General features: G+C 46.3%; 1 protein-coding gene across 1 annotated transcript in view; it reads left to right on the top strand.

Moving 5' to 3' along the window:
- The window catches only part of LOC139750042 (probable glutamate receptor), a 67,036-nt gene that overhangs the window by 6,661 nt on the left and 38,320 nt on the right, over window positions 1-22,055 (top strand). Inside the window, exons 2-7 of the mRNA XM_071664380.1 lie at window positions 5,549-5,697; window positions 11,791-11,881; window positions 13,045-13,203; window positions 14,244-14,412; window positions 16,875-17,089; window positions 17,645-17,770. Of these exons, the coding sequence (XP_071520481.1) occupies window positions 5,549-5,697; window positions 11,791-11,881; window positions 13,045-13,203; window positions 14,244-14,412; window positions 16,875-17,089; window positions 17,645-17,770 (909 nt within the window). The remainder of the gene's footprint in view (window positions 1-5,548; window positions 5,698-11,790; window positions 11,882-13,044; window positions 13,204-14,243; window positions 14,413-16,874; window positions 17,090-17,644; window positions 17,771-22,055) is intronic.

Raw genomic sequence — 22,055 nt, 5'->3', positions numbered from 1 at the left:
GGAGGAACTGCTAGGAGAAGGGAAGGGTTGCTTACTCGTGGGGGAGGAACTGCTAGGAGAAGGGAAGGGTTGCTTACTCGTGGGGGAGGAACTGCTAGGAGAAGGGAAGGGTTGCTTACTCGTGGGGGAGGAACTGCTAGGAGAAGGGAAGGGTTGCTTACTCGTGGGGGAGGAACTGCTAGGAGAAGGGAAGGGTTGCTTACTCGTGGGGGAGGAACTGCTAGGAGAAGGGAAGGGTTGCTTACTCGTGGGGGAGGAACTGCTAGGAGAAGGGAAGGGTTGCTTACTCGTGGGGGAGGAACTGCTAGGAGAAGGGAAGGGTTGCTTACTCGTGGGGGAGGAACTGCTAGGAGAAGGGAAGGGTTGCTTACTCGTGGGGGAGGAACTGCTAGGAGAAGGGAAGGGTTGCTTACTCGTGGGGGAGGAACTGCTAGGAGAAGGGAAGGGTTACTTACTCGTAGGGGAGGAACTGCTAGGAGAAGGGAAGGGTTGCTTACTCGTGGGGGAGGAACTGCTAGGAGAAGGGAAGGGTTGCTTACTCGTGGGGGAGGAACTGCTAGGAGAAGGGAAGGGTTGCTTACTCGTGGGGGAGGAACTGCTAGGAGAAGGGAAGGGTTGCTTACTCGTGGGGGAGGAACTGCTAGGAGAAGGGAAGGGTTGCTTACTCGTGGGGGAGGAACTGCTAGGAGAAGGGAAGGGTTGCTTACTCGTGGGGGAGGAACTGCTAGGAGAAGGGAAGGGTTGCTTACTCGTGGGGGAGGAACTGCTAGGAGAAGGGAAGGGTTGCTTACTCGTGGGGGAGGAACTGCTAGGAGAAGGGAAGGGTTGCTTACTCGTGGGGGAGGAACTGCTAGGAGAAGGGAAGGGTTGCTTACTCGTGGGGGAGGAACTGCTAGGAGAAGGGAAGGGTTGCTTACTCGTGGGGGAGGAACTGCTAGGAGAAGGGAAGGGTTGCTTACTCGTGGGGGAGGAACTGCTAGGAGAAGGGAAGGGTTGCTTACTCGTGGGGGAGGAACTGCTAGGAGAAGGGAAGGGTTGCTTACTCGTGGGGGAGGAACTGCTAGGAGAAGGGAAGGGTTGCTTACTCGTGGGGGAGGAACTGCTAGGAGAAGGGAAGGGTTGCTTACTCGTGGGGGAGGAACTGCTAGGAGAAGGGAAGGGTTGCTTACTCGTGGGGGAGGAACTGCTAGGAGAAGGGAAGGGTTGCTTACTCGTGGGGGAGGAACTGCTAGGAGAAGGGAAGGGTTGCTTACTCGTGGGGGAGGAACTGCTAGGAGAAGGGAAGGGTTGCTTACTCGTGGGGGAGGAACTGCTAGGAGAAGGGAAGGGTTGCTTACTCGTGGGGGAGGAACTGCTAGGAGAAGGGAAGGGTTGCTTACTCGTGGGGGAGGAACTGCTAGGAGAAGGGAAGGGTTGCTTACTCGTGGGGGAGGAACTGCTAGGAGAAGGGAAGGGTTACTTACTCGTAGGGGAGGAACTGCTAGGAGAAGGGAAGGGTTACTTACTCGTAGGGGAGGAACTGCTAGGAGAAGGGAAGGGTTGCTTACTCGTGGGGGAGGAACTGCTAGGAGAAGGGAAGGGTTACTTACTCGTAGGGGAGGAACTGCTAGGAGAAGGGAAGGGTTGCTTACTCGTGGGGGAGGAACTGCTAGGAGAAGGGAAGGGTTGCTTACTCGTGGGGGAGGAACTGCTAGGAGAAGGGAAGGGTTGCTTACTCGTGGGGGAGGAACTGCTAGGAGAAGGGAAGGGTTGCTTACTCGTGGGGGAGGAACTGCTAGGAGAAGGGAAGGGTTACTTACTCGTAGGGGAGGAACTGCTAGGAGAAGGGAAGGGTTGCTTACTCGTGGGGGAGGAACTGCTAGGAGAAGGGAAGGGTTGCTTACTCGTGGGGGAGGAACTGCTAGGAGAAGGGAAGGGTTACTTACTCGTAGGGGAGGAACTGCTAGGAGAAGGGAAGGGTTGCTTACTCGTGGGGGAGGAACTGCTAGGAGAAGGGAAGGGTTACTTACTCGTAGGGGAGGAACTGCTAGGAGAAGGGAAGGGTTGCTTACTCGTGGGGGAGGAACTGCTAGGAGAAGGGAAGGGTTGCTTACTCGTGGGGGAGGAACTGCTAGGAGAAGGGAAGGGTTGCTTACTCGTGGGGGAGGAACTGCTAGGAGAAGGGAAGGGTTGCTTACTCGTGGGGGAGGAACTGCTAGGAGAAGGGAAGGGTTGCTTACTCGTGGGGGAGGAACTGCTAGGAGAAGGGAAGGGTTGCTTACTCGTGGGGGAGGAACTGCTAGGAGAAGGGAAGGGTTGCTTACTCGTGGGGGAGGAACTGCTAGGAGAAGGGAAGGGTTGCTTACTCGTGGGGGAGGAACTGCTAGGAGAAGGGAAGGGTTGCTTACTCGTGGGGGAGGAACTGCTAGGAGAAGGGAAGGGTTGCTTACTCGTGGGGGAGGAACTGCTAGGAGAAGGGAAGGGTTGCTTACTCGTGGGGGAGGAACTGCTAGGAGAAGGGAAGGGTTACTTACTCGTAGGGGAGGAACTGCTAGGAGAAGGGAAGGGTTGCTTACTCGTGGGGGAGGAACTGCTAGGAGAAGGGAAGGGTTGCTTACTCGTGGGGGAGGAACTGCTAGGAGAAGGGAAGGGTTGCTTACTCGTGGGGGAGGAACTGCTAGGAGAAGGGAAGGGTTGCTTACTCGTGGGGGAGGAACTGCTAGGAGAAGGGAAGGGTTGCTTACTCGTGGGGGAGGAACTGCTAGGAGAAGGGAAGGGTTGCTTACTCGTGGGGGAGGAACTGCTAGGAGAAGGGAAGGGTTGCTTACTCGTGGGGGAGGAACTGCTAGGAGAAGGGAAGGGTTGCTTACTCGTGGGGGAGGAACTGCTAGGAGAAGGGAAGGGTTGCTTACTCGTGGGGGAGGAACTGCTAGGAGAAGGGAAGGGTTGCTTACTCGTGGGGGAGGAACTGCTAGGAGAAGGGAAGGGTTGCTTACTCGTGGGGGAGGAACTGCTAGGAGAAGGGAAGGGTTGCTTACTCGTGGGGGAGGAACTGCTAGGAGAAGGGAAGGGTTGCTTACTCGTGGGGGAGGAACTGCTAGGAGAAGGGAAGGGTTACTTACTCGTAGGGGAGGAACTGCTAGGAGAAGGGAAGGGTTGCTTACTCGTGGGGGAGGAACTGCTAGGAGAAGGGAAGGGTTGCTTACTCGTGGGGGAGGAACTGCTAGGAGAAGGGAAGGGTTGCTTACTCGTGGGGGAGGAACTGCTAGGAGAAGGGAAGGGTTGCTTACTCGTGGGGGAGGAACTGCTAGGAGAAGGGAAGGGTTACTTACTCGTAGGGGAGGAACTGCTAGGAGAAGGGAAGGGTTGCTTACTCGTGGGGGAGGAACTGCTAGGAGAAGGGAAGGGTTGCTTACTCGTGGGGGAGGAACTGCTAGGAGAAGGGAAGGGTTACTTACTCGTAGGGGAGGAACTGCTAGGAGAAGGGAAGGGTTGCTTACTCGTGGGGGAGGAACTGCTAGGAGAAGGGAAGGGTTGCTTACTCGTGGGGGAGGAACTGCTAGGAGAAGGGAAGGGTTGCTTACTCGTGGGGGAGGAACTGCTAGGAGAAGGGAAGGGTTGCTTACTCGTGGGGGAGGAACTGCTAGGAGAAGGGAAGGGTTGCTTACTCGTGGGGGAGGAACTGCTAGGAGAAGGGAAGGGTTGCTTACTCGTGGGGGAGGAACTGCTAGGAGAAGGGAAGGGTTGCTTACTCGTGGGGGAGGAACTGCTAGGAGAAGGGAAGGGTTGCTTACTCGTGGGGGAGGAACTGCTAGGAGAAGGGAAGGGTTGCTTACTCGTGGGGGAGGAACTGCTAGGAGAAGGGAAGGGTTACTTACTCGTAGGGGAGGAACTGCTAGGAGAAGGGAAGGGTTGCTTACTCGTGGGGGAGGAACTGCTAGGAGAAGGGAAGGGTTGCTTACTCGTGGGGGAGGAACTGCTAGGAGAAGGGAAGGGTTGCTTACTCGTGGGGGAGGAACTGCTAGGAGAAGGGAAGGGTTGCTTACTCGTGGGGGAGGAACTGCTAGGAGAAGGGAAGGGTTGCTTACTCGTGGGGGAGGAACTGCTAGGAGAAGGGAAGGGTTGCTTACTCGTGGGGGAGGAACTGCTAGGAGAAGGGAAGGGTTGCTTACTCGTGGGGGAGGAACTGCTAGGAGAAGGGAAGGGTTGCTTACTCGTGGGGGAGGAACTGCTAGGAGAAGGGAAGGGTTGCTTACTCGTGGGGGAGGAACTGCTAGGAGAAGGGAAGGGTTACTTACTCGTAGGGGAGGAACTGCTAGGAGAAGGGAAGGGTTGCTTACTCGTGGGGGAGGAACTGCTAGGAGAAGGGAAGGGTTACTTACTCGTAGGGGAGGAACTGCTAGGAGAAGGGAAGGGTTGCTTACTCGTGGGGGAGGAACTGCTAGGAGAAGGGAAGGGTTGCTTACTCGTGGGGGAGGAACTGCTAGGAGAAGGGAAGGGTTGCTTACTCGTGGGGGAGGAACTGCTAGGAGAAGGGAAGGGTTGCTTACTCGTGGGGGAGGAACTGCTAGGAGAAGGGAAGGGTTACTTACTCGTAGGGGAGGAACTGCTAGGAGAAGGGAAGGGTTGCTTACTCGTGGGGGAGGAACTGCTAGGAGAAGGGAAGGGTTGCTTACTCGTGGGGGAGGACCTGCTAGGAGGAAGGGAGGGTTGCTTACTCGTGGGGGAGGAACTGCTAGGAGAAGGGAAGGGTTGCTTACTCGTGGGGGAGGAACTGCTAGGAGAAGGGAAGGGTTACTTACTCGTAGGGGAGGAACTGCTAGGAGAAGGGAAGGGTTACTTACTCGTAGGGGAGGAACTGCTAGGAGAAGGGAAGGGTTACTTACTCGTAGGGGAGGAACTGCTAGGAGAAGGGAAGGGTTACTTACTCGTAGGGGAGGAACTGCTAGGAGGAAGGAAGGGTTGCTTACTCGTGGGGGAGGAACTGCTAGGAGAAGGGAAGGGTTGCTTACTCGTGGGGGAGGAACTGCTAGGAGAAGGGAAGGGTTACTTACTCGTAGGGGAGGAACTGCTAGAAGGAAAGGAGGGGTGCTTTCTCGTAGGGGAGGAACTGCTAGAAGGAAAGGAGGGGTTCTTGCTCGTGGGGGAGGAACTGCATTTTTCATCTTTCTTTTGGAATGTCCTCACCCCTTATCCTACCTTTCCTTTGTGTGAACATTGACTAAATCTTCCCAAAATCAGAAAAGAACATTCCAAATTGTGTCTTTTCCTGTACCACCTTTCTGAAAAGGCTGTGTATTTGTATTTTTTTGAATTCTTACGTAATGTCATTTATTCATCTCATATCTTCAATGAAAATATGATTCATTAACAATGAAAACATGAGGGACGCACATGGTCCCAGTCTTCAGACCTTCCCTCACCCACACTTATGCCTTACCATTGTCTTCTCATCATCTATGCCTTCTTCCCTTTCTCCTTCTCCTCTCCCCAGCCCAACCTCTGCTCCCCCCCCCCCCCCCGGTCTTCCCTTGCCTAGTCTCCCTACCTTTCTCCCTCTTATCTCCAGTTGCTAACCACTCCCCTCTCTCTCCCTGCCTGCGGGCCGGCCCAGCGCCCGCCGTACATCACGCTGGTCAAGGACGGCAGGACCATTGTGCAGGCCACCGGCATCCTCATGGAACTCCTCGACACCTTCAGCGAGAGCTATAACTTCACGTGAGTACCCTTGGAGACGGAGGCAGCCTGCTGAAGTTCGATGAGAGAGAGAGAGAGAGAGAGAGAGAGAGAGAGAGAGAGAGAGAGAGAGAGAGGTGTTTGAGGTTACTATTACTGTGTATTTATTCTACGGGATTTTTTTTATACGTATTGCCCCATCTCATAGCACTGTTTACGTTCATGTACAGAACATCAGATTAGGGAGGAGCAGTGTGGTATCAGAAGTAGTAGAGGATGTGTGGATCAGGTGTTTGCTTTGAAGAATGTATATGAAAAATACTTAGGAAAAACAGATGGATTTGTTTGTGGCATTTATAGATCTGGAGAAGGCCTATTAGATTGTTGCATTGTAAATGTGTGTGTGTGTGTGTGTAAAGGGTACATATATATGGTGTAGGTTTACTTGTATGTATGCGTGGCTCGTCCAACACGTAATTTTGGTGCCTTATCTATATACCCTCCGCAGGCTGGGTGTGTGTTTTTTTATGGTTTATGATGGATATTAGCGAAGGTTAGCTTATCGCTGTACATCTATACCGCTACACGACCGGAACCTCTCCCTCTGGGCTATGTAACCCCATTGGAACCAAGTCTGTTCCAGAAAGTGTTGCTGTCGAGATCTTGCATCAGTCTTAACGTTTCTGTCTTCGTTATGGTCTAGTTTCTGACATTTTTTGTTTGTTTGTGCTGCTTCTCATAAACTTGAACCAACTGGTTTTGTATGAAGATGATGCTGTTGTTTGGCATTTTTGATGTATGGGAATTTCCATTTATGACGAATCGTAGATCCTTGTCCCGTGCCGTCTGTAGCTCCAACGTGCATAATACGGAGGCGAGATGAGTAGCATATGGTGAGGTTGGGGTACTATCATACAGCAGTGGTGTGGCGCTGGCGACAGCTCGCCATGCCGCTGTGAGAGCTTGTGTGGCGGGAGAGCTCTTCGGTATACGGGGCCACGTTAAGTAAGGCAGGGCACTCCTCTGCGGCAGCATATAACGTGCTGCAGTGTTACTGCCAGCCTGACACACACCACCACACCGTGCATAAGAACGACGCGAGATACATCAATCCGCTGATGATCGTAATTAAAGACTCGTCACTATGTTTACAGTCGTAGGTCACGCTAACATCCGGCCCGTGGGCGCGACCATCTCATCCTCCACTCCATTCTCTCAGAAGTTAAGAAAAAAGTAGTTTTCTGCACACACGTCTAATGATAGCATTTCCATGGCTTTGTACATTTCGTTTTATGGTTAAAATCCTCTAATTCAGTCTCATGTTAGTTTTAAAGAGCTACCGCCTCCACTTCTCCCTTTCATCATGTAGTATGTAGTAAACATTAGTTTTTCCTCCCAAAGGTTATCGCCGAATTTAAAGAATAGGAAAAGATAAATAGAAACAATGAAACAAGATCGAAGCTAACACGAAACACTGGTTTCCTCAGGTTGCAATACTCCTATGTGTTACCATCATCATGATAAAGGTCACGAAATTCCATAAACATGAAGACGTGACCAACTGGAAGACCCTGGGAGACCTAGTCCTTAACGTACGATTCGAGATGGTTCCACACAGGAGGAAAAGACTTGAGAATAAAACTTATACCAAATATACAAGATCTTGCTCAGACGCTGTAGGAGACATTAAGGAAAACATTATATATGTCAAGGACCCTTATGTATTTAACCTGATGCCAACAAATGCAAGAATTGCGAAGTAAGCCAAAGTGCACATGTTCACATACACGCTCGCGCACGCGCGGGCTACGAAGCGACTTATGACATCTAACAGCCATTAATGAATTTCCCCTCGCTGGGGAAGCTTAGTAGCAGAGACTAAGCAGGTAGGATAGAGGCATGCCCCTGAAAACAACATAAAGCACACGTAATCGATGGTGGTGTAATACCGGAGACATAGATTATTCCATGAAGGACGAAGAATATAAAGGAACTAAGGAGAAGTGTCATGTTACTCTAATTTCAACGAAAATAACAGATGCTGTTAACCCCTCATAGAAAATGGCTGGCTGGATTCCGCGAACGTTCTAGACAAGGAACAAAATCGTCGTAAAAGAACATTTCAGTAGGTCCATTTTCTGTGATGTGGAAACACCCGAAAGAAATTATTCTTTATTGTTATGAGTGGCATGGAAATTTAAAATACAGCCACCTAAATCTGAAATGTGCCATAAATACAGGAAGAGAAAACTGAACATATGGGGCACGAATTATAATCTTGACCAGTAAGTCACATCAAATAAAGGATTGAATATAGGAATATACGGGAAGCTTACATCAGCACGTTTGACCAACTTTGGCATCATGAAATATTAATTTCCCCGTCCATTATACTGATTACTTGAGTGTGAACTTATGAATATTTCCTCAGCCTAAATTTCCACCTTGATTATTCCGAAGTTTTGAGCACTAGGGAATGTGTCTGTTCCTTCAGGAGAGGGGAAATGGTGCCAGAGAGGCGCTCCGGGCTGTCCAAGACGAAGTCACACAAACATTAAGAAAATGACGGCAACTTTCAGAATTTTCACGAAATTGAAGATACGACGATTTGGTGATAATGAAGATGTTCATGGAAAACGTTTCAGTCTTATTCCATGGAGGTCGCAAATAGAGCAGGTGACAGATCGTGTGGTGGTCATACATGGGCTTCAGGAGAGCCGAGATCAGCCCAAGATTGATTCCTACAATCCTGTCAAATACAGTCTACGTCATATCCTTCCCCCTTTTTTTTTTTGACATCTTTTATTGAGCCACGCCTCCATTTTCACCCTTTGTTCAGAGTATGAGGTTAAAGTTCCCCATCTTCCGTCTCATTCCATGCTAGTTTCACGAAATCTTCCACCACAATGCCCTGGGTCCCGTCTGCTGAACTACGTTTCCCTATGTTACCATAGGTATTGATTTCTGTATAATTTCCACGATTATATATCTTCTCTCACTCAGGTTTTATTGCTGCTCTTTTTTTTCTTATGTTTTCATGGAACACATAGTATGAAGCACAAGCACAACATAGCCACTTTATCCAGTTGGTGTGTCATGCATGACATTCTTAATCCCCAAGCTAATTTGTGTGAGAAGATAAGATCTGGCAGTGATGGTGTATCATCAGTTCCTCTCTTTCTAGCATAGGATCTGGCAGTGATGGTGTATCATCAGTCCCTCTCTTCCTAGCATAGGATCCGACGGTGATGGTGTATCATCAGTTCCTCTCTTCCTAGCATAGGATCTGGCGGTGATGGTGTATCATCACTCCCTCTCTTCCCAGCATAGGATCTGGCAGTGATGGTGTATCATCAGTCCCTCTCTTCCTAGCATAGGATCTGGCAGTGATGGTGTATCATCAGTCCCTCTCTTCCTAGCGTAGGATCTGGCAATGATGGTGTATCATCACTCCCTCTTATCCTAGTGTGCGCCTAGTGACACACTGGTATGGGAAATTTTCCTGTTCCTACTTGGTAGCATTTGTGTCCTCAAGACTCTTTGTCTTTGTCTGTGTGATGAGAATCCACACATTATGTATCTTTATAGCTTAGGCACTCCATTATTAAGAGTTTACCATCTGTAATAAGTGCGCGTTTTACTGCTTAATTCATGTACAACCTTACCTGTTCCTGCTGTGTTGTAATTATGTATTGACTCCGGTTATTAGAATTCTTTGTGTGTGTGTGTGTGTTTCTTTCTGCCTGTCTGTCTGTGTAATTACCTATTTAGATAATTTGGGGAGAGGGTTCTACACTCGCGAGGGCCGGTTTCTTGTGTATGTGCTCAGAGTCACTTCGAAAATTGATATCAGGAAGAGGCGTAGAATTAGTAAGAGGAGCATCAGAGGGTGAAGGAACGTTAGAGTCTTCCAAGGTGGAGTTAGAGGAGAAACGGGAACCCGCGAGAGTTCCTTTGTCTACGGGAAAGATAGATATAATATCGTCGGAGAGGAATAATGATGGAAGGGTCGAGCGACAGAGGTTGTTAACGGTGCCCTTAGAAAGACCTATTAATGGATGACGAGAAGTTATTGAACTTCGTTTGAATAAAGCAACGATTTACCTCACGGATGGCGTGTGTACAGTGATTACGGGAAGTATTAAACTCTGTATGGGAGTCGGAGGAAGGAGAGTTTTTCCAAGCCCGATATGCCTGGTCCTTTGCTTGGATGGTCTCAGAATAGGAACGGATGAACCCTGGATTGGATGAAGAGGTCGTCTTGGAGGAAGAGGGGATAAATGCTTCCATTCCCGCAACAATACCATATGCTTTGCGTTTGGTCGAGATAGAAGCATCATCACATAGGTGGTGATTTACCCAAGGAAAGTCAGAGAAGTTATGAAAGATAGTCCAGACAGCTTTGTTAGTATTTACGCTTACGAAGGGTTGCTGTAGGGGAAGATGCCGTTGAAATAAATACGTTTATGAGAGTGTGGTCACTTGAACCCATTCGGGGCGAGATTGTGTAGTTGCAAGCACAAAGGATTAGAGGTGAAAAACACATCCATAATATTATGGGCGTGGTCACAGCGGTCAGGAATATAGGTAGGGTGGGAGACAGTTTGCTCTAGAATACTGAGAATGGAGAACGTATGGGAGGAATTCAACCATTCCCTATGGTGAACGTTGAAATCCCCTCTGTAGACCTTGGCTTGTGGGTGAGAGTTCGCTGCAGTCTCATGGCAGGAGTTGAGACAGTCGAAGAAATATATAAGATTTCTAGAATTAGGAAAACAGAAGGCGAAACAAAGGTAAAGTGTGGTAGTTGGGAGACCGAACTTGAGCCACACAACATCAAAGTTTGAGGACTCAAGTTCCTTGAGACAACAACAGGTGTATTGATGTTGAAATGACAGACCCACCTTTAAACCGGATTCGTAAGTGGAGGTTATGGTTGGATATGAGAAAGGAGCTAGTGAGAATGTTATTCGACAGCTAGGTCTCAGAGAGACGTAAGATGTTAGGAGAGATTACTAGACAGATGGTGTTTACCAGAAGAAAGGTAACTAAAGATGACCACGAATGTTGGTACAACGAATAGAAAAAAGGCAGGTGTATCTGATGGGGAAAAGTCGTGGGAGGGGATGGTACTATTACTGTCTGAGCCTTCCCTCTAGCGGTAGAATCAGGCGGGAACCCGGAGACTCTTAACACCCCATGATGCCGGGGACTAGGGGCCTGAGGTTTGTTGGACTCTAACATGATTATATTGAAAAAAAAAAAAATGATTGTGCAGGCAAGAGACGGCAAACGAACTTATGTGACGAAAATCAGTGAGGTTTGAGTAGTTTTATGAAGCTTTGTCCATTCACCCACGACTCATACTATAACAACACTTCCCTACATCATTTCTGACGTTCCCTACTTTATTTCTTGTCATAACCTTTAGTTCTATCCTTGCATATTTCGACATCATTGAACTGCTTTAGAAACTTGAAGGCTGTGATCAAGTTGCCCTTTACTCTGCTTCCTACTATTAATGCTGCTCTTGAGTAATAGTAATAATGGTAATAGTAATGTTAATGATAAGAATACTAATATTGATAATGATAATAATAGTAATAATGATCATGATAATAATAATGATAATAATGATAGTAATAATAATGATAATAATAATAATGATAATGATAGTGATGATGACAATAATAATAAGCTGTAATTTGAATTAACTACAGTTAAAGGCTTTAGAAATACAGAGAAAGTCCTTAGAGTACAGAGAGTGGGGAAATAGGAAGGGATGGGGAGGTTGAAAAGACATCACACAAATGTTCGCGTGGCAGCCTACTGGGTGTTGACGATGTTCACAGTGGCTGTCAGTACGAACCCAGATAAGACTCGACGCCGTTGCTGTGTCGAACTGCAACTTGGGGACGAGGTTGTGACAGTGTTAAGGCTGATGCAGTACCTTATTCCCGAACTGTCCGATGACATGCAGGTGATGAATGGAGAGAATAGGGAGGACCAGTCTGTATGTGTGGGTTACTTTATGTGCATTTACGACTGTGTGTGTGTGTGTGTGTGTGTGTGTGTGTGTGTGTGTGACTCTGGTGGCACACAACATAGCCCTAAGTCAAGTTCCTCGTGCCTCAGGTACACCCTCAAGCTGCCTGACGATGACCAGTGGGGCTCCCAGCAGGACGATGGCACCTGGACGGGCATGGTAGGCGAAGTCTACAGGAAGGTGCGTTCCAACGCCCCGTAACCTCCCTCATAGAACGTCAGTAGCCTTATATACACTTTGTAGGGTCGCAGGTTATTGTGTGGTCACAGTTTATCGTGTGGTCCCTGATGATGAGTAGGACCATACTCTCGTGTGATCCCAGATTACTATATGGTCCCAGATGATGTGTGGAACCATACTATCGTGTGATCCCAGATCACTGTGTGGTCCCAGATGATGTGTGGAACCATACTATCGTGTGATCCCAGATCACTGTGTGGTCCCAGATGATGTGTTGAACCATACTATCGTGTGATCCCAGATCACTGTGTGGTCCCAGATGATGTGTTGAACCATACTATCGTGTGATCCCAGATCACTGTGTGGTCCCAGATGATGTGTTGAACCATACTATCGTGTGATCTCAGATCACTGTGTGGTCCCAGATCAACATCCGTGGTGGTGCCATGTCACCACTTGTGACTTTATATATTCTTCTGGCAGTTCTAGTTTCTGGCGTGGTCCCACCTGTGGTTGCATATACTTTTAGCAGTCCCAAACCCTTGGTCTTAATGCTTTGTGCCGTTCTGTATCAACTCCTGTAATCTTTCTTATGCTTGCATCGGTGCCAGATGAACACTTTTGTCGTAGATTATTTGAAGTTTAGAAGCGTTTCATCATGTAATATTACAGTTTTAGAACAAAATGTTTTTTGGACTTAGAAATACCCTGAACTATTTACCTGCAAATTTTGATATTTCACCGGGGTGACTAGGTCTTTCCAAACTTCACTGTATGGACTATTTCTTATGGTGAATACGAATCTGGGATTGAAATACTGTTTGCAATTCATGAAGGCCTGTAACTGATGATTATATTTTAAAGAGATTGTGTCATTTAATTTGTTTTAATTCATCGGGTATATCTCGGCCAAGGGAGGCATTATTAGATATTTTCTATGATACTTCAAGTATAGAAGCGTTTCATCATGTAATATTACAGTTTCATAACAAAAAGGTTTTTGGGCTGTAAGGCTGTGCTCATGGAACCTCATGCTCAGATACAACCTGCCTAGTCCTGACTGCATGCATGTATGGTCCCAGACCTAACCCATGAGGTTCCAAACACCACAACATCCACTACGGTCCTCTACACCTCATATTACGCCTCGTGTCACCCGGCAGGAGATGGAGATGGCTCTCGGGCCGACGTCCATCACGGAGGCGCGGGAGAAGGCGATAGATTTCACGGTGCCCTTCGACTACGAGCCGTGGGACATCCTCATCCCCGAGTCCATCGTCAGCTACGACCTCACCGCTTACCTCTTCCCCTTCGCCAGTCTGGTGCGTTGTGGTGGTGGCGACCAATGAAGGTTGGAAGGGAAAAAGATATAAAGGATGGAGCAAAATAGACGCATGAAAGAAAAGAAAATGGAAGAGATTGGAAGTGAGAGCAAGGAGAATGAAGATGAAACAGAGTATTTAGCAGAAGTGCGTGTTTGTGTGTGTGTGTGTGTTTTTTGTTAGACTATTCCGGAATAAAATAATTTTATCAATTTTTTTTTTTACAAGACTTTACTTTTTTACTATTGCATGTAGGGAGCCTGTAAAGGTCTCCGTAGCTGATGTTTCATTCTTCCATCATGAGAGCACCTTCAGGTCGAGGACTGAACACGCTTTAAGCGAAAGAAGTGGACACTGGAGTAACGTCATGTATGGCCAGTGGCAGTAGTGGGAGAACGGTGAGCGCGAAAGTAGCTGTGTTGGGGAGGAGCATCGGGGTGCGTGAGATCATCTGATCATCAAAATTTCGTTTATGGAACACAAAGATATTTTTCTTCGTCGCGTCTCTACTTGCCTTCTGGCCCTTAACATCCACAGACGAAGTTCTCCGCCAGTTCCGCTTCGTCGTTAACTCCCCATAACACAACCCTACCCATTCCCTCCACTATCGCCCGCCACACGAACACCCCCACGTCCTCCTGCCTCGCGTCAACACCCTCGTAGGGTAATGGTATTCTGCAGCAGAAAAGAATAAAGATATTTTTCAGCGTAGGCTTAGAACATACACAAGGCTTTGGACGATATCTCGAATGAATGCAATTAGATTTTGTGACATCAAAAGCTTTTTCGTATTTCATTTTTTTTTTTCCTATTCATATCCTTGAATATAACAGCATCAACTTGGCACAAGTGTGTACGCGTATGTGCGTTCAATGTACCCCGTACACATACACGCTCACTAGCCTATGCCAGGTATGTATGTGTGTGGGACGGTGGTGACGTCCATGTGGCACATCAGTCGTTCCGGTATGCATGTGTGCGGCTGTTACAGGGATGCCTTTACGGCTGATAGTTGTGAACTGGTGTTCCCGTGGTGGCAGGTGTGGACAGGGGTGCTGATGTCCGTCGTGGTGGTGGGCATGGTGATGTGGGTGTTGGCCCAGGCCAGCGAGGATCGACCTCTCCTCTACCCCAGCAGCTCCTCCCGACGCAGAAGGTATAACTTCTTCCGCTACGTAATGGATACCTTCGGCTGCCTGGTCTCGCAGTGTAAGTGGTCTTGTCTGTGATTTTTTTTTTGACTGGAATAGCCAAGTGATATCTTCATAGATTCATCAACATCAGGATAGCTTGACCCTTGAATAGTGAAGTGGCTCCTTTGTATATTCTTTCACCCATAGACAGCTAAGTGGCTCTTGTGTAGATATGTTCAGCCCTAATTAGTAAGCTAAGTGGCTCTTGCATAGATTCGTTTACCCTTAGATAACTAAGTGGCTCTTTTTAATAGATTCGTTCACCCATATATAGCTAAGTGGCTATTGAATAGATTAATTGACCCTTAGATAGCTAGCTACGTGGCTCTTGTATAGATGTATTTACCCTTAGATAGTTTAGTTAAGTAACTCTTGTCAGGGGCGTATCTAGGGAAAATATCGTCTATGGCAAGCACTGAAATTGCGCCCCTGGCATGATTAGAAATTTACATCGTGTGGATGTATATAAGAATATATACAGTGTAATTATAAACTGCTGAAGAGTTAGGCTAAACTTAAATTCATATAAACTCTTCAAGGCTTATTTGATCAAAATTGTAACGTAGAAGCGGTAATGCAACTGATAGTAGCAAAATATTACCATAGTTGAAAAGTAGGCGAGTTTTTTCTTTATCTCACAAAACCAGACCGTTAGAAATGTCAGTCGTGTAGCATGTCAAAAAACAAAGCTGTTGCGTGGCACCCCCCTTCAAGTGGCGCCCAGGGCACCTGCCATACCCTAGATACGCTACTTACTCTTGTATAGATTCATTTACCCTTAGATAGCTCAGTGGCTCTTGTATAGATTCGTTCACTCATAGACAGCTAAGTGGCTCTTGTATAGATTCCTACACCCATAGAGAACTAAGCGGCTCGTATAGATTCGTTCACCCACAGACAGCTAAGTGGCTCTTCTATAGATTCATTTACCCTTGGATAACAAAGTGGCTCTTGTATATATTCCTTTACCCCTAGACTGCTAAGTGGCTCTTGCATAGATTCGTACACCCATAGAGAACTAAGTGGCTCTTGTATAGATTCATCCACCCATAGATAACTAAGTGGCTCTTGTATAGATTCGTCCTCCCATAGACAGCTAAGTGGCTCTTGTATAGATTCGTTGGCCCTGAATAGGTAAGTGACTGCTGAAGAAATGTCCACTCCAGTCATACAGTCTTCGTCAAGATCTTTTCTAAACTTTACATGATCGACCTGAGTACTCAGTAAGTGATATATTAATTCCATAATTACTCCTGTGTTGTTCAGAGTCATCTGTCTAACGATAATAGAACTTTACTCTTTTTATTTTCTTTTTGTTCTTCACTGGATAAATTAGCTGTAATTGTTGGATACCGTCTTAGAATTTTAGGTGTCATTATCAAAGAATAAGGTAATGTGCTACACCTACACGGTCCTCTTGTTTCTATCCCCAGAAGGCTTTTATTGACTTAGTCTAGGATATAGTGGTCCGGTTTGTATCCATATCTCTGGCTACGAATATCACCATTCTCGTGATTAATATCTCTTGGTAGGCGAAGGCACCAATAATACCTATCCTTAATTTAGCTATAACAACATTTTGTAGTCTGTTACTATTATTTTCTCCCTATACATATTCAACTTTCACTAGATTTCATTGTGATGGAGAACGTTTTTTTACCTTGTGCTTATTCGCACTTTTGTGTGCATCAAAAAGATCTTTTAGTTCCTTTCAAATTACAGTGTTAAGACAGCTGACAACGCAATGCTGTTTCCAGCACTCTCCTTACCATTCGCGTGTTTGACTAAAGCATCAACTTTATCATGCTCCCACAAGCAAGGGGGGAATCCATAGCAATTTGATTTTAATCCCGTGACAATATTGCATATATGTCTCTTGCTTTAGAGAGCAGCATGTAACATTTTATCTATTTATTGATTCATCTATCATTACCCAGGGACAAAATTTCTATGAAAGAGCCCAAGTGTTCTCCAAGACCTTTCTAAAGGCTCCTGCAGCCCAAGGCTGCGCCACCTCCAGTAGCAGAGAAATGTAGGCTCCTTTGGAGTGAGAAGTTCTTTGAGGAGATTGTACTCTTGAGTGATTCAGCCTCGCCAAAGTGACTTTTCACTCACGTTATAACTTCGAGCAGGCGGAGTCCGGTAACATCTACACTCCAATCTCAAGGTATGTAGGACATATAATGAAGAAAAAAAATCGGAGATGATTACATTGTCTGTGGTTGTGATTTGTACAACAAGCTTACGGGTGATAAGGATGGCAGACAATTCAGAATGTAAGGTAGATGCACAGTTGTATGTTCTAACAATTTCCTCCCATCTGTTACCTTTGGGCTGGAGACAAAGTATAGCCATTGAGAGAAGCATAAATCAAATCGACTTAACTGTTCATTCCGGGGGAAATGGGTCCGATTATAGTTGATTGTAGTTTAGATACTATGTTTTATCCTCATGCTCTCTCAAACTGAATTTGTCCAGCGAACACGCAACCTCAAACTGTTTCTGTGAGGGTCCTGGCCGGGTGGTGGTGGATCTTCTGCGTGGTGGTCATCGCCTCCTACAGCAGTAAGCTGATATCCTCCCTGACTGTGCGATTCACCGAGCCTCCAGTTAAATCCCTGCAAGACCTGGTCGAGAACCGCAAGCTCCTCTGGACCTACCTCGCCAGCAGCGCCATGGAGGAGGTCTTCAAGGTGAGTGAGTTCACTTCACGGGTCAGATGAGTTGAATTTTTTTCATGGAATTTTAGGGAGACGGAAGTCCATCTGTTGATCTGTCATACGGAAGTTCTCTCTCTCTCTCTCTCTCTCTCTCTCTCTCTCTCTCTCTCTCTCTCTCTCTCTCTCTCTCTCTCTCTCTCTCTCTCTCTCTCTCTCTCTCTCTCTTCTGGATTTCATCAAAATATTCTTCCCCCCCCCCCCCACACATCAGACTGATTCCATTACAGTCATGAATTACGAGAGCGATGATATATCACGATTATATTATCAGGAAAAGTGTGTGTGATTACCTTATAATCATGGCGTGTATACCTCAGTATTAGCATACCCCCTGTGGTTTGTCCTTTTACATCATGGAGGACGTTGATATGCGCCTGTTATGCTCATCATATAACGTAGTATGTGCTAGTATGCCACTGTGACTTGCCTTGATATCATGAAGTATACCTGTGCTGATTACACCCACACGACTGGTTTTGCCATGTCAGAGTGTTAATGTTGTTGGCTTATGGTAACCCCGGGTTATAGAACTCCGCCCCCGACACCCTGTTCGGGAAGGTGGGTCAGCTGCACAAGGACCGGCCAGGGATGCTCGTCTACAGCTTCGAGGAGGGAGTAGCAGCCGTCCGCTCCAATAAATTCGCTTACTTCGAAGTGAGTTGAGACGTTTCACCTCGCAGGTGTGCCTCACTACATCTTCCATATCGATGTATTATTGATTTGACTGAAAGACCTGAGTGTGTGGCTTCGATTATTTTTTCATAAAGCTTCATGTCTTCTTAATTCATATGTTTACTCTCTCTCTCTCTCTCTCTCTCTCTCTCTTCTGGATTTCATCAAAATATTCTTCCCCCCCCCCCACACATCAGACTGATTCCATTACAGTCATGAATTACGAGAGCGATGATATATCACGATTATATTATCAGGAAAAGTGTGTGTGATTACCTTATAATCATGGCGTGTATACCTCAGTATTAGCATACCCCCTGTGGTTTGTCCTTTTACATCATGGAGGACGTTGATATGCGCCTGTTATGCTCATCATATAACGTAGTATGTGCTAGTATGCCACTGTGACTTGCATTGATATCATGAAGTATACCTGTGCTGATTACACCCACACGACTGGTTTTGCCATGTCAGAGTGTTAATGTTGTTGGCTTATGTAACCCCGGGTTTATAGAACTCCGCCCCCGACACCCTGTTCGGGAAGGTGGGTCAGCTGCACAAGGACCGGCCAGGGATGCTCGTCTACAGCTTCGAGAGGGAGTAGCAGCCGTCCGCTCCAATAAATTCGCTTACTTCGAAGTGAGTTGAGACGTTTCACCTCGCAGGTGTGCCTCACTACATCTTCCATATCGATGTATTATTGATTTGACTGAAAGACCTGAGTGTGTGGCTTCGATTATTTTTTCATAAAGCTTCATGTCTTCTTAATTCATATGTTTACTCTCTCTCTCTCTCTTCTGGATTTCATCAAAATATTCTTCCCCCCCCCCACACATCAGACTGATTCCATTACAGTCATGAATTACGAGAGCGATGATATATCACGATTATATTATCAGGAAAAGTGTGTGTGATTACCTTATAATCATGGCGTGTATACCTCAGTATTAGCATACCCCCTGTGGTTTGTCCTTTTACATCATGGAGGACGTTGATATGCGCCTGTTATGCTCATCATATAACGTAGTATGTGCTAGTATGCCACTGTGACTTGCATTGATATCATGAAGTATACCTGTGCTGATTACACCCACACGACTGGTTTTGCCATGTCAGAGTGTTAATGTTGTTGGCTTATGTAACCCCGGGTTTATAGAACTCCGCCCCCGACACCCTGTTCGGGAAGGTGGGTCAGCTGCACAAGGACCGGCCAGGGATGCTCGTCTACAGCTTCGAGAGGGAGTAGCAGCCGTCCGCTCCAATAAATTCGCTTACTTCGAAGTGAGTTGAGACGTTTCACCTCGCAGGTGTGCCTCACTACATCTTCCATATCGATGTATTATTGATTTGACTGAAAGACCTGAGTGTGTGGCTTCGATTATTTTTTCATAAAGCTTCATGTCTTCTTAATTCATATGTTTACTCTCTCTCTCTCTCTTCTGGATTTCATCAAAATATTCTTCCCCCCCCCCACACATCAGACTGATTCCATTACAGTCATGAATTACGAGAGCGATGATATATCACGATTATATTATCAGGAAAAGTGTGTGTGATTACCTTATAATCATGGCGTGTATACCTCAGTATTAGCATACCCCCTGTGGTTTGTCCTTTTACATCATGGAGGACGTTGATATGCGCCTGTTATGCTCATCATATAACGTAGTATGTGCTAGTATGCCACTGTGACTTGCATTGATATCATGAAGTATACCTGTGCTGATTACACCCACACGACTGGTTTTGCCATGTCAGAGTGTTAATGTTGTTGGCTTATGTAACCCCGGGTTTATAGAACTCCGCCCCCGACACCCTGTTCGGGAAGGTGGGTCAGCTGCACAAGGACCGGCCAGGGATGCTCGTCTACAGCTTCGAGAGGGAGTAGCAGCCGTCCGCTCCAATAAATTCGCTTACTTCGAAGTGAGTTGAGACGTTTCACCTCGCAGGTGTGCCTCACTACATCTTCCATATCGATGTATTATTGATTTGACTGAAAGACCTGAGTGTGTGGCTTCGATTATTTTTTCATAAAGCTTCATGTCTTCTTAATTCATATGTTTACTCTCTCTCTCTCTCTTCTGGATTTCATCAAAATATTCTTCCCCCCCCCCACACATCAGACTGATTCCATTACAGTCATGAATTACGAGAGCGATGATATATCACGATTATATTATCAGGAAAAGTGTGTGTGATTACCTTATAATCATGGCGTGTATACCTCAGTATTAGCATACCCCCTGTGGTTTGTCCTTTTACATCATGGAGGACGTTGATATGCGCCTGTTATGCTCATCATATAACGTAGTATGTGCTAGTATGCCACTGTGACTTGCATTGATATCATGAAGTATACCTGTGCTGATTACACCCACACGACTGGTTTTGCCATGTCAGAGTGTTAATGTTGTTGGCTTATGTAACCCCGGGTTTATAGAACTCCGCCCCCGACACCCTGTTCGGGAAGGTGGGTCAGCTGCACAAGGACCGGCCAGGGATGCTCGTCTACAGCTTCGAGGAGGGAGTAGCAGCCGTCCGCTCCAATAAATTCGCTTACTTCGAAGTGAGTTGAGACGTTTCACCTCGCAGGTGTGCCTCACTACATCTTCCATATCGATGTATTATTGATTTGACTGAAAGACCTGAGTGTGTGGCTTCGATTATTTTTTCATAAAGCTTCATGTCTTCTTAATTCATATGTTTACTCTCTCTCTCTCTCTTCTGGATTTCATCAAAATATTCTTCCCCCCCCCCACACATCAGACTGATTCCATTACAGTCATGAATTACGAGAGCGATGATATATCACGATTATATTATCAGGAAAAGTGTGTGTGATTACCTTATAATCATGGCGTGTATACCTCAGTATTAGCATACCCCCTGTGGTTTGTCCTTTTACATCATGGAGGACGTTGATATGCGCCTGTTATGCTCATCATATAACGTAGTATGTGCTAGTATGCCACTGTGACTTGCATTGATATCATGAAGTATACCTGTGCTGATTACACCCACACGACTGGTTTTGCCATGTCAGAGTGTTAATGTTGTTGGCTTATGTAACCCCGGGTTTATAGAACTCCGCCCCCGACACCCTGTTCGGGAAGGTGGGTCAGCTGCACAAGGACCGGCCAGGGATGCTCGTCTACAGCTTCGAGGAGGGAGTAGCAGCCGTCCGCTCCAATAAATTCGCTTACTTCGAAGTGAGTTGAGACGTTTCACCTCGCAGGTGTGCCTCACTACATCTTCCATATCGATGTATTATTGATTTGACTGAAAGACCTGAGTGTGTGGCTTCGATTATTTTTTCATAAAGCTCAGTCCTCTGTTCTTAACGCTACCTCGCTAACTCGGGAAATGACAAATAATATATATATATATACATATATATATATATACATATATATATATATACATATATATATATATATATACATATATATATATATACATATATAAAAAACCATGTACATATTCATACTTGCTGCCTTCATCTATTCTCGTCACCACCCCACTACATATGAAACAGCATCCCCCCTCCAGCAAGGTAGTGCCAGGCAATGGCAAAAAAGGCCACATTTGTTCACACTCAGTCTCTAGCTGTCATGTGTAATGCACCAAAACCACAAGCTCCCTTTCCACATCTAGGCCCCAAAGGCCTTTCCATGGTTTACCCCAGACGCTTCACATGCCTTGATTCAATCCACTGACAGCACGTCAACCCTGGTATACCACATTGTTCCAATTCACTCTATTCTTTGCAAGCCTTTCACCCTCCAGCATGTTCAGGCCCCGATCACTCAAAATCTTTTTCACTCCATTGTTCCACCTCTAATTTGGTCTCCCACTTCTCCTCGTTCCCTCCACCTCTGACACATATATTCTCTTTGTCAATCTTTCCTCACTCATTCTCTCCATGTGACCAGAGCATTTCAAAACACCTTCTGCTTTCTCAACCACACTCTTTTTATTACCACACATTACCACACACACACACACCAATATATATATATATATATATATATATATATATATATATATATATATATATATTTTTTTTTTTTTTTTTTTTTATACTTTGTCGCTGTCTCCCGCGTTTGCGAGGTAGCGCAAGGAAACAGACGAAAGAAATGGCCCAACCCCCCCCCCCATACACATGTACATACACACGTCCACACACGCAAATATACATACCTACACAGCTTTCCATGGTTTACCCCAGACGCTTCACATGCCTTGATTCAATCCACTGACAGCACGT

Source organism: Panulirus ornatus, chromosome 9, assembly GCF_036320965.1.
Source record: "Panulirus ornatus isolate Po-2019 chromosome 9, ASM3632096v1, whole genome shotgun sequence".
NCBI classification, from domain to species: Eukaryota; Metazoa; Arthropoda; class Malacostraca; order Decapoda; family Palinuridae; genus Panulirus; species Panulirus ornatus.
This window is presented reverse-complemented; position numbering and strand designations above follow the sequence as displayed.